General features: G+C 36.1%; 1 protein-coding gene across 1 annotated transcript; it reads left to right on the top strand.

The window, feature by feature from the left end:
- The first annotated feature begins 4730 nt into the window (after positions 1-4730).
- Positions 4731-5509, top strand: LOC113920330 (40S ribosomal protein S6-like). The gene has a single exon (XM_035726853.1). The coding sequence runs from the start codon at positions 4748-4750 to the stop codon at positions 5507-5509; it is 762 nt and encodes a 253-aa protein (XP_035582746.1). The 5' UTR covers positions 4731-4747.
- Positions 5510-12697: the final 7188 nt, after the last annotated feature.

Raw genomic sequence — 12697 nt, 5'->3', positions numbered from 1 at the left:
GTCTCTCTCTCAAATGAATAAAATCTTTTTTTTGTTATAAATTTTATTTATTTATTTGACAGACAGAGAGCAAGAGAGGGAAGACAAACCGGGGCAGAGGGAGAGGGAGAAGCAGGCTTTTCACTGATCAGGGAGCCGGACACGGGGCTCGATCCCAGAACCCTGGGATCATGACCTGAGCTGAAGGCAGACGCTTAGGACTGAGCCACCCAGGCGCCCCACAAATGAATAAATAAAATCTTAAAAAAAATAAAACTTACATGTTGCACAGAAGAAAACCTTTTTAAGGAATGAGTAGAAAATCAGCCCCATAGCAAATATTAACTAGCAAAGTTGTCTTAAACTGTTTGTTTGATTTACACCTTTAAATATAAAAGTCAATTTATTGTTTTAAAACTTTATCATTAGAATAGCTCTTCTACTTGAAACATATATCACCATCCAGCTTTAACACTATATTTTGCTGTGAAAGTGAAGACATGCCATTTAGCTATATTGCAAAATAAATAAGTTACTTCTCTAGTCTTCAGGTTTCTTACCTAGATGCTGAGTGGATGTGTTGGATTTTAGTTTTCCATAATTCCTTTCAGTTACATACATCTATGGTTCCTGTTTTAAAAATTTTTACTTGAGGGGTGCCTGGGTGGCTCAGTCGTTAAGCGTCTGCCTTCGGCTCAGGTCACGATCCCAGGGTCCTGGGATCGAGCCCCACATCGGGCTCCTTGCTCCGCGGGAAGCCTGCCTCTCCCTCTCCCACTCCCCCTGCTTGTGTTCCCTCTCTCACTGTGTCTCTCTCTGTCAAATAAATAAATGAATGAATAAATAAATAAATAAAAATTTTTACTTGAGAATGAACCTAATAGTTCACTTTTAATCTTCAGTTTTCAGATAACAATTTTAAGGCTCTATGACTATATGCTTAATATATGCTTCAGTATTTCAAAAATCAAAGTAATTGTGTAATGCAAAAAAATATAGTAGCAGTAATATGGCTTATGGCCAAAATACATATGCTGTTGCTTTTCCTTCAAATTTCTTAGTATTTCTTACCACTAGTTATAAACACCAGTTATCTAGCAAGTAGCAGAAGTATCAACAAGACAACATTTGTAAAAAGGCAGATTCCTGGTCACAATATCTAGAAATTCATATTCCTAAATTTCTGTTCAGCTGCAGTAACCTGTAATTTTAAAGAAGACATCACTAGATTCTGGTAGGTAGTTGGGTTTAAGAATCTATAACATTACTTTCACTTATATATTATCCTCATATACCTTGTTGAAACTGATGATAAAATATGTATCCAGAGTTATTAAATCTTCAAAGTCACATGAACACTGAGGAAGAAATCACTGATAAAACATAAGAATTCCACTGATCTTAGAAAATGGGGGAATTTACTTGATTAGAATATCAATTTTTCATTGTATTTATTTGCTGTTATCTGAATTGAACATTTCAATGATAAACATATTAAACTATAATTGATAACATATGAATGCAATTTATTATAAAAACTCTATAATAATACAAAGTGAATGTAAAAGTTATAAAAGCTGATGTGTTTTAGTATTTAATCTGCTTTAAAAAACTGAAACTATTCTTTATTGGGTTAGGAATTACATGTACTGTACCATAAAGAAAATAATAATCCTAAGTAGCTTCTGGATTAACATACAGAAAGGAAGTAACTTAAATTCTTTAAGGAATAAGTTATGAAAATTATGTTCAAATTATTTCTGCTTTAAACTACTACCACAACAAAACAAAAACAACAATGAATTTCCTATGTTGAAATACTCTGTCTAGTCTGCATCCACGAACTAAATTACTGATGCCCTAAAATCACTTCTGTAAGGTTTCACCACCCTGGTGTTTTAAATTAATCAAGCCTTTAATTCAGTATGTAAGTGTTTAATAACCCATGGGGGAAAGAAGAATTCGTTCAGTCTATGTTAAAAAGTAGGTCCAGAGATTTGCCTCCTTACTCCTTTCCCATTTTGTCCTCCCTTCTCAGAGTGTTGGGTCTCCTATGTTGGTCCCCTTGATCACATTTCTTACTGAAACCTCAGGCTTATAGGATATCTGTCTCCTTTCTTTATTTTAACTCCTATAAAATTTGGTTCAGCAATTTGTCCTTGACTTTTCTGTGAACAGTTTGTATACAATTTATTATCTTTTTATTATCAATTTTTTCCTGTCTAGGACTAAGGTTTCACTTTAACCTCAAGGTCAAGTGTTGTTTGGAGTTCCTCTAAAGTACTGGGATCCGCTGACACACTCATATTTAAATTAAGCTCTCTCTTTTTTTTTAAGATTTTATTTATTTGTTTGACAGAGAGAGAGAGAGAGCACAAATAGGCGAGTGGCAGGCAGAGGGAGAGGGAGAAACAGGCTCTCCGCGGAGCAGGGAGCTCGACGCGGGGCTCAATCCCAGGATGCCGGGATCATGACCTGAGCCGAAGGCAGACGCTTAACCACTGAGCCACCCAGGTGCCCCTAAATTAAGCTCTTTGAACCCATACCAATCTTCCAGGGTCTCTAAAGATTCCTGATGGTCTATATATGTTCAAATCATGTCAGATTAGGGTTTCTTGCCTCTGTGGGATTTTTAATCTTGGCTCTTTTATATTCTACCCCTCCCCTTTAAATACCATTTCACAAGGTTGAGCAACTCCCTCAGGAGTACACTGTTTCCAAAAAGTGTGTTAGTGTATTTTGAGAGTACAGAGAGGTATTACAATGGTAAGAGAACATAACAAATAGTGTATGGCTGAATATTACACTTCACTGCGGTTCTAGCCTCTGACTATGCTTGTCATAGGTAAATTCTCACTCATTGTTTTCAATGATATGATCTCCTAACCTATCAATCCCTTCCTACACAAAGCTTGTTGCATTTTTAGGCCAAATATTTCAATCCAAAATGGTCACTGAGGTATTTTATCTAAATGAAATCCAAGTTCTATACTGAACAACTTATGTTGACAATTTCTAAACTAAACACTTCCTTCTGTCTTTGACAAGTATATTCCTCATTCCCTTTCCAACTTTATAATGAATTCTGCATTTCTCTTAACTACTTACTGTTATTCTCTTTAAGAAGTCACTTCTATTAAAGATGTCCCAATTCTCTCGCTGCCAGAAAATCTTCCTCCGATCCACATTATCTGTAACAATTCCTGTTGTTTTGCTCTTCAATCCTGACAGTAGGACTGGGGCAATAGCTTTTTAAATTAATCTCTGCACTATCAATTTCTCCTTCTTCCAGTCCATGCAAATGTTGGCAGAAGAAATTGGAGAACAGCCATCTAAGTAGGAATAGTATCTAAAATAAGATTTAATTTTTTAAAATTAAAATTAAATTAAAAATTGTTAAACCTTTTATTTCCTTAGCTCTATGTCCCAATTTTAAATAATTCCACAATGCTCTCAGGATAAATATAAATGTAGTTTGCCTAGTATTTTAAGGTCTCTCAGTTCAATGTTATGTGCACCTTATGCTGGTCTAGGCTGTTTGCTCACTGTTGTCTTGAATGCCCCATGGGCCATTCCTGTCCTTTGTCTTTCTTCTGCTTCTGCACCTGCCTATCTTCTGTTTTCCTTTCCATTTTCACCTACATGCTATTCATTTTGTAAAGACTCAGTGTAATTTTACCTCTATCATTATTCCTTCCTCAGGCAGTGCTGGTAAAAATAAAGTCCACAAATTTTCCCTAGGTGAAAAGAGAAAAGTAGATTCAGGCAAGTTATGAGTTGTAGGTTTAGGCTTTAACAACTCTAGATGACTGGCTTAGCACCAAATACCGAGAAAATAACTCCACAACTGACCACCACCATGAGTTTTAGGTTAGGAATAACAAACAGAACACTTATTCAAGTTCTATTCTCTCTCGATGCCAAATAACTGTTCTGAACAATGACGTTCTAAAAATAAATAAATATTTGATTAGATATAGAAGTTACTTTCAGTTTTTAATTTTAGTGATCACAACATGTTTTCCAAATGTCTGCTCTTATTCATATTCATCAACAGGATTGGTTACTAACACATTATTAATACTATTAAACTGTAGATTGATCGCTGTTTTACTTCAAAAAATCAAATCTTAAAGGTAGTTTTAAAGTAATTGAATTCAATGTGTACCAATGATTGATATTTTAAATGATAAATAATTGAAAATATTTGGAATTTTTGCTTATATTTTTCTAAAATGAAATTTGATTCAATATTTTATAATAATCCAGAAAGATGTTTCAGCTTGCAATTAAACACCACAAAAACTATACTTCGCATCTGACATTTGCTTCTAGGAGATATAATATATGGTCGTGTCTCCAGTTATAGAATTTTAAGAGACAACAAGCTGCAAATTCTAAAGATGAAATTCATATTCACATAGTAATGAAATAAATAAATTCCAGAAGAGACATACATCTCTGCTATGGAGTTGAAGTAACTTATTATACTTGAATTCATCTTTTTTATGGAATAAAATAAATCTAGTATAAAAATAAATTGTGGGTACACATGCAGTAATCTATTAATTATACTTCCATCCCTTTAAATTCAAAACTTATGGTGGACTTCATTCGGAGTCTTGATTACTTTTCTTTATACTTGCCTTCAAAAATTCCATCTGGTTCTGTTGCTGCCAGGAGCTCTGCCAGTGTGTCACATTAAAAAAAAAAAAAAAAAAAAAAAACTCTTTTTCGTGACGCCTCGGAGGCGGTAGGCTGCTTCAGGATGAAGCTGAACATCTCTTTCCCAGCTACTGGCTGCCAGAAACTCATTGAAGTAGACGATGAACGCAAACTTCTTACCTTTTATGAGAAGCGTATGGCCACAGAAGTTGCTGCTGATTCTCTGGGTGAAGAATGGAAGGGTTATGTGGTCCGAATTAGTGGTGGCAATGACAAACAAGGCTTCCCCATGAAGCAGGGTGTCTTGACCCATGGTCATGTCTGCCTGCTGCTGAGTAAGGGGCATTCCTGCTATAGACCAAGACGGACTGGAGAGAGAAAGCGCAAATCTGTTCGGGGTTGCATTGTGGATGCCAATCTCAGTGTTCTCAACTTGGTCATTGAAAAAAAAGGGGAGAAGGATATTCCTGGACTCACTGATACTACTGTGCCTCGTCGCCTGGGGCCCAAAAGAGCCAGCAGAATCCGCAAACTTTTCAGTCTCTCTAAAGAAGATGATGTCCACCAGTATGTTGTGAGAAAGCCCCTAAACAAAGAAGGGGAGAAACCTAGAACCAAAGCGCCTAAGATTCAGCGTCTTGTTACTCCACGAGTCCTCCAGCGCAAACGGCGGCATATTGCTTTGAAGAAGCAGTGCACTAAGAAAAATAAGGAAAAGGCTGCAGAATATGCTAAACTTTTGGCCAAGAGAATGAAGGAGGCCAAAGAAAAACGCCAGGAACAGATTGCCAGGAGACAGAGGCTGTCCTCTCTGAGAGCTTCTACCTCTAGCTCAGGTATAGAATATGAATTTAACATCTCTTAGTGGATTTATTTCCTTTGTAAGTAATTTTCATGGGCCCGTTAATTCTATTACTTCCATCTAGATTTTATTTTCTCTCATCATAAAACTGGACATTGACTTAAGCAATATTCTATCTTTATTGATAGTGACAGCTACTGACTTGGCAAAGCAACACAAGTTAGAATTTTTTGATATGTGAGTTAGGTGCACTTTGAAAATGTAAGTAAGGTAAGAAAAAGGGTTGTAATAAAAGACATTTGAAACTTAAATATTTTAACAACGTATTATTTACTTAGGTATATCATTATACTGACATAAAATTATCTTTGTTTTTAAAAATAACAGTTTTTGATTCTTACCAAAGAATGCCCACTACAGATCTTCTTAACCTACCCCCCACTCCACATCACTGTTATTTTTTTTCTTTCCCTTTCCTATATTCTGCTGTTAAATTTCAACAGGTAATTCTATCATTCATCATGATTATTGCAGTTATTTAAAATTTTTATAGTTATATCTAATTTGTTAGGGAGTTAGCCTAGAGTACTTCTTTTGTCATTCAAAGTCGAGACTATCCTTACTTATTATCTTCCAGTTTTTGGAGTGATATTCTGTGAGAAAGAATTTTAGAAAGCAGCATGGCAAACCTTTACAGATAACTGATTAGCACCTTTATGCAGTCTGTACCTTGGAGCCAGGGATAGGCCAGTACCAAAACAGACTGTAATGGAGTCTATGGAATGTTAGTGCTAGCATGCTTCTTGGGATTTACTTATTAAAAGTGACATTTATTTTACCCTAAAAGGAACAAAAGGAGTACACAGTAACTCTGATTCTTAGTGGAACTCAAAAATATGTGATGGTAAAATATTACACTATCTTTCTTTATTGGGACATACTATTTAGCCCTATGTGGTCATCTGTAATGACGGAATGTCTTTATCTGTCTTCCATCATTTGTTTCTTGGGTTAAGGCAGCTGTGCTTAATCAGGAATTCTACACTTTCTTTGGAGTTTTTGACCTTACTCCATGTCTTAGTCTACTTGGGTTGCCACAACAAAATGCCATAAACTGGGTGGCTTAAAGGAATAAATTTATTTTCTCATAGTCTGGAGCTGGAAGTCTGAGATCAAGATGCCGACATGGTTCAATTCTAATGAGAGCTCTTTTTCTGTCTTATAGATGACTGCCTTTTGCTGTGTCTTTACATGACTTTTCTCTGGTGCCTATGCATGGAGAGAGGGGGTTATCTTTCTCTCTGTCCCTGTCTCTCTCTCTCTCTCTCAGTCTCTCTTCTTCTTCTAAGGTCGTCAATCCTATCAAATTACGATACCACCCTTATGATTTCATTTAACCTTAATTCACTCCTAAATGCTCTATCTTGAAATATAGTCACATTGGGGGTTAAAGTCTCAACATATGAATTTGGGAATGGGGGGACACAGTTCAGTCCTTAGCACTCCAATTTAACTCCAAAATCAGCTGTCTCTTTAGCTTACCCCTCAGTGCTCATGGTTCCAAGTGATTTGCTATATCCTTTCTGTTAAAAATTTTCCCATCTTATAATTGAGGAGGAGGCACTGCCTATTGTCCCCACATAAAACAAACAGCTAGTTCACAATGCATTTTTTTCCTGAAGTTCTTGTTCTATTTTTAATAATCCTGGTCTTCTCCCCATCCTGAAGCATCTGGTTTGACAGAGCAGTGAAACCCTGGCCAATACAACTGGCCTTAATTTATGAGTTAGTTAAATTTATTTTGAGTGCAGATAACAGAAACTTATTCTGGCTAGTTAAATTAATGAACAAATTATTGGGAGGCTTCTGAGGTACCCAGCATATTCTAAGAAATAGCTGAATTATTATAATTAAGAACGTGGTGAAACCTGCTCCCTCCATGGGGACTCATCAATAGAAATTCATGGACTTTATCTCTAGAATCTGCAGAAATGAAGTTCAGATCCAGTGACATTTCATTTCTGTGTTAACTAGTGGCAGATATTAAATATTTTTTAACTCTGACATAAAATTTGATTGGCCCATTTGGATAAGATACCCTCCTCTGAGTTCATTACCAATAGCCAGACAGAACTGCATAGTATATGGTTTCTGTATTGGGAGCTAATCTAAGAAAAGCAGCAAAAGTTATGAACTAGAAAACCAATCCAAAAGTTATCTGTATTAATTGCAAAGAATTAGCAAATATAAAAGAAGTACAACAAATATGATAAATAATAAAAAGTATGATATTTAGAGTCACAGAGTTTTGAAGGAAAAAGCTCAAAGTTAAAATTTTCAGAACACGGCATTCCTTTATATTTCACCATTTAATATCACAGTCATTATTATCATAGAATATCATCACCATTAGATAAGTAATTATGCAGTTAGGTACAATGTATCTTTCTTTCATGGCTAAACAGGATAAATATACTCAATGTATTCACTCTTTGCTCAGTTTTCTCCTCACAAATCCCACTAAGTTTTATACAAACTAACCATAATTTCTTAATGCTTTGCTCTGCCCAATAGATTTTTAAAAATATTTTATTTATTTATTTGACAGAGAGAGAGAGAGCAAGTAGGCAGAGAGGCAGGCAGAGGTAGAGAGAGAAGCAGGTTCCCCGCTGAGCAGGGAGCCCAATGCAGGGCTCCATCCCAGGGCCCTGGGATCATGACCTGAGCCGAAGGCAGCCGCTTAACCGGCTGAGCTTCCCAGGCGCCCCTGCCCAATAGATTTTGAGTTATGTTCAGCCTTTAGAGGCATCCATATGACTGCAGTTGGTATAATTGCAACAAAATTCTCTCCCAAGGCTCAACTCCCTAAACCTGGTAAGTGAGGTTCTTGGATTATCTAACTTCTTACAATGGCAGTAACAGCATTTAGTACAAATTTTAGGATCTATTATTAGAGGCTGCTGGGTAGTCACACAAAATAATATGACCATAGTATCCTAGAATGTTATAGTGGTATTTTGAAATTCTACATTTTCTTCAGAAGTTTGCTTTCCACATTTTTCCGTGTAAGTTCAATTTTCTAACTTTTATTGTATGTCATTAAATTTGAGGAAAATGCTATACTTACCTTAGTTATTAAATTTGCATATTCTCACTCCAGGCTGTAATCTATGTGAATGTATATGTATGTATATGTGTTTTTTTCCCTTTAAGTAGAAAGTATACAGAGGTATTATCTAATATAGTAGCCACTAGTCAAATGTGGCTGTTAAGTATTAGAAATGTGGCTGGTCTGACTAAAATGTGCTACAAATGTAAAATAGACACTATTTTGAAGACAGTATGAAAAATATCACAAACTTTGATTATATACTGCAATCATATTTTAGAAATATTGGTCTAAATAAAATATATTATTAAAATTCCTCTACTTTCTTGACTTTAAAAATGTGGTATTTTGAGGCACCTAGATGGCTCAGTCAATTAAGTATCTGCCTTCGGCTCAGGTCATGATCTCAGGGTCCTAGGATCAAGCCCTGCATTGGTCTCCCTGCTCAGTGTGAAGCCTGCTTCTCCTTCTCTCTGTGCCCCTCCACCCTGCTCATGCTCTATCACACTCTTTCTCTCAAATAAATACAATCTTAAAATAAAATTAAATGTGGTATTTAGAAAATTTTAAATTTATATATATATGTAAATATATATATTTGATTACATTACTTTTTTATTGGACAGTACTGATCTAAAGTTAAAGCTTTTGTTATGTAAATGTATAAAGCAAATGTCTTTCTGATGGTCAGGATATGTCTAAATTATTGTTACTAAAATACTAATGATATAATAGGTTTATAATTTTTTCTAGTCAAAACAAAACTGGCATTATCTCCATGATTATGATTTAATCTTGTCTTAAGGTAGGTGTTCATAGGATTTGCTGATGAAATAATTTTTTAACTAAAGAAAATGTTATCAATGCCAATAAGAGTATGCTTCTATTCCCCACTAAGGAAAATATGGTTTTAATACTGGGAAATTATTCTTATAACAGGTAGAAAAAATATTTCTAATATGTTGTTCTATTAAGTCAATTTGCTATTTAAAAATACATAGTTTTATAGTGGAGCCAACAAAATGACACTTCTTCCTTTGAGGAAATCCCACTCATCCTTGCACTTACCTGAGCTCTCCTTCATTATAGATCAACTGTAGTGCAAAATACTATATATGCTCTAGTGGGTTATTTCAATGCATCTTATTGTAAAGTAGACAAAGAACAGATGTGGTAAATGACTCCTTTTTCAATATTCCATTTGCCCAAAGGGGTGCAATTATAATGCTATGGACTGAATGTTTGTGTCCACCCAAAATTTACATATTGAAAGACCTACTCTCCCCTAACCTGATGGTATTTGGAGATGGAGCATTTGGGAAGTAATTAGAATTAAATGGGATCATGATGGTGAGGGCCTAAAGATGGGATTAGTGCCCTTGTAAGATATACCAGAGAGCTTGCTAGCTCTCACTGTCTCTCTCTGCTGTGTGTGAGCCAGGACTAGAGCTGTCACCAGAACCCTTCCATGCTGGCTCCCTGATCTTCAACGTCCAGCTTCCAGAACTGGGAGAAATAAATTTCTGTTATTTAAGCTATTTAATCACTGGTATTTTAGGGATGCCTAGGTGGCTCAGTTGGTTGAACTTCTGCCTTCGCCTCAGGTCACAATCCCAGCGTCCTGGGATCGAGTCCCGCATTGGGCTCCTTGCTCAGCGGGGAGCCTGCTTCTCCCTCTGCCTGCAGCTCCCCCTGCTTGTGCTCTCTCTTTCTCTTTCTCTGACAAGTAAATAAATAAAATCTTTAAAAAAAGCATTTTGTTATAACAGCCTGTAGTAAGACGTATAGTAATAGAATTCATAATAAATAATACGTAGAGTAAATCCCTCAAGTTAAATACTCAAGAAACTTCTGAGAATTAGCTGGATTTCAAGAAGAGTTTCATCATCATTTTTAGAAACTGCATCTAATTATTCCCTAATTAGCTGGAATTATATTTTTTTCCACTGGAAAATTATTAAAATATTTCTATCCCTCTAACAAAGTATGTGAAAGAAGTTCAAGATTCCAAATGGTTGAAAGACCTAAACGTGAGACAGGAGTCCATCAAAATCCTAAAGGAGAACACAGGCAGCAACCTCTTCGACCTCAGCCACAGCAACTTCTTCCTAGAAACATTGCCAAAGGCAAGGGAAGCAAGGGCAAAAATGAACTATTGGGATTTCATCAAGATAAAAAGCTTTTGCACAGCAAAAGAAACAGTCCACAAAACCAAAAGACAACCGACAGAATGGGAGATGATATTTGCAAATGACATATCAGATAAAGGGCTCGTATCCAAAATCTATAAAGAACTTATCAAACTCAACACCCAAAGAACAAATAATCCAATCAAGAAATGGGCAGAAGACATGAACAGACATTTTTCCAAAGAAGACATCCAAATGGCCAACAGGCACATGAAAAAGTGCTCTACATCGCTCGGCATCAGGGAAATCCAAATCAAAACCTCAATGAGATACCACCTCACACCAGTCAGAATGGCTAAAATTAACAAGTCAGGAAACGACAGATGTTGGCGGGGATGCGGAGAAAGGGGAACCCTCCTACGCTGTTGGTGGGAATGCAAGCTGGTGCAGCCACTCTGGAAAACAGTATGGAGGTTCCTCAAACAGTTGAAAATAGAACTACCATACGATCCAGCAATTACACTACTGGGTATTTACCCCAAAGATACAAATGTAGGGATCCGAAGGGGTACGTGCATCCCAATGTTTATAGCAGCAATGTCCACAATAGCCAAACTGTGGAAAGAGTCAAGATGTCCATTAACAGATGAATGGATAAAGAAGATGTGGTATATATACACAAAGGAATATTATGCAGCCATCAAAAGGAATGAGATCTTGCCATTTGCAACAACGTGGATGGAACTGGAGGGTGTTATGCTGAGTGAAATAAGTCAATCAGAGAAAGACATGTATCATATGGCCTCACTGATATGAGGAATTCTTAATCTCAGGAAACAAACTGAGGGTTGCTGGAGTGGTGGTGGGTGGGAGGGAGGTGGTGGCTGGGTGATAGACATTGGGGAGGGTATGTGCTATGGTGAGCGCTGTGAATTGTGCAAGACTGTTGAATCACAGATCTGTACCTCTGAAACAAATAATGCAATATATGTTAAGAAAAAAAAAGAAGAAGAAGATAGCAGGAGGGGAAGAATGAAGGGGAGTAAGTCGGAGGGGGAGACGAACCATGAGAGACGATGGACTCTGAAAAACAAACTGAGGGTTCTAGAGGGCAGGGGGGTGGGGGGATGGGTTAGCTTGGTGATGGGTATTAAAGAGGGCACATTCTGCGTGGAGCACTGGGTGTTATGCACAAACAATGAATCATGGAATACTACATCAAAAACTAATGATGTAATGTATGGTGAGTAACATAACAATAAAAAATTTTAAAAAAAGATTCCTATAACATTGTATCATTTTTGCTTAACTTTATACAATTTGAGTAACCAAAAGTCTAAGTTATGAACATTTTCCTTATATATTTACTATTCATTCAATTTTCTGCTTCCAAGAAATTCCTTCACAAATTTGCATATTGGCCTAATATTTCTTTATATCTCTATCCTTTTTTAGGATTTAAAATATGTTTTTGATCACAATCATGTCCCTAATGCTTGACTAGATTTCCTCCTTAAAAAAAAAAAATAAAGAGCTGAACTGTCCCATACAGGAATAGTATAAACTAGTATAAAATAGTAACCTGGTAAGTTAGATGAAAGAACTTATTTTTGACCAAAATACAGATTTATCTACAATAACCCTAACCCCCACCACCACCATTTTGCTCTGCATGGATAGACACAGACTTGTGTTTCATTAATTAATTTATAACAAATCGAATTTTGAAGTATTTCCAATATACTATTGAATAAATGACCTACATCTTTGATGAAAAGACTGCTACTTATTTCTTAGGAAAAATATGATTTTTTTCACAATCACTCCTCCAGGCTTGTCCTAATAAAAATTAATTTGAACATAATTTGGAATTTTGAAAATCATCGTGCCATCGAAGGTTAAATTTTGTCTGATTCTTTAATCTTTTCTTAGTTTTTACTTGTTCTTGGTGACAGTGCCCAACAAAAACATTTTTTATGAGAAAAATAAATTCTCAACAGTGCTTTACAAATG

This window comes from Zalophus californianus, chromosome 3 (assembly GCF_009762305.2).
Source record: "Zalophus californianus isolate mZalCal1 chromosome 3, mZalCal1.pri.v2, whole genome shotgun sequence".
In the NCBI taxonomy this organism is placed as follows: domain Eukaryota; kingdom Metazoa; phylum Chordata; class Mammalia; order Carnivora; family Otariidae; genus Zalophus; species Zalophus californianus.
The sequence above is the reverse complement of the archived record's forward strand: the minus strand, read 5'-3'. Positions and strand labels throughout refer to the sequence as shown.

Bases quoted from the DNA above. Each gene is read 5' to 3' on its own strand.
- LOC113920330 (XM_035726853.1), top strand. From the start codon at position 4,748: ATGAAGCTGAACATCTCTTTCCCAGCTACTGGCTGCCAGAAACTCATT.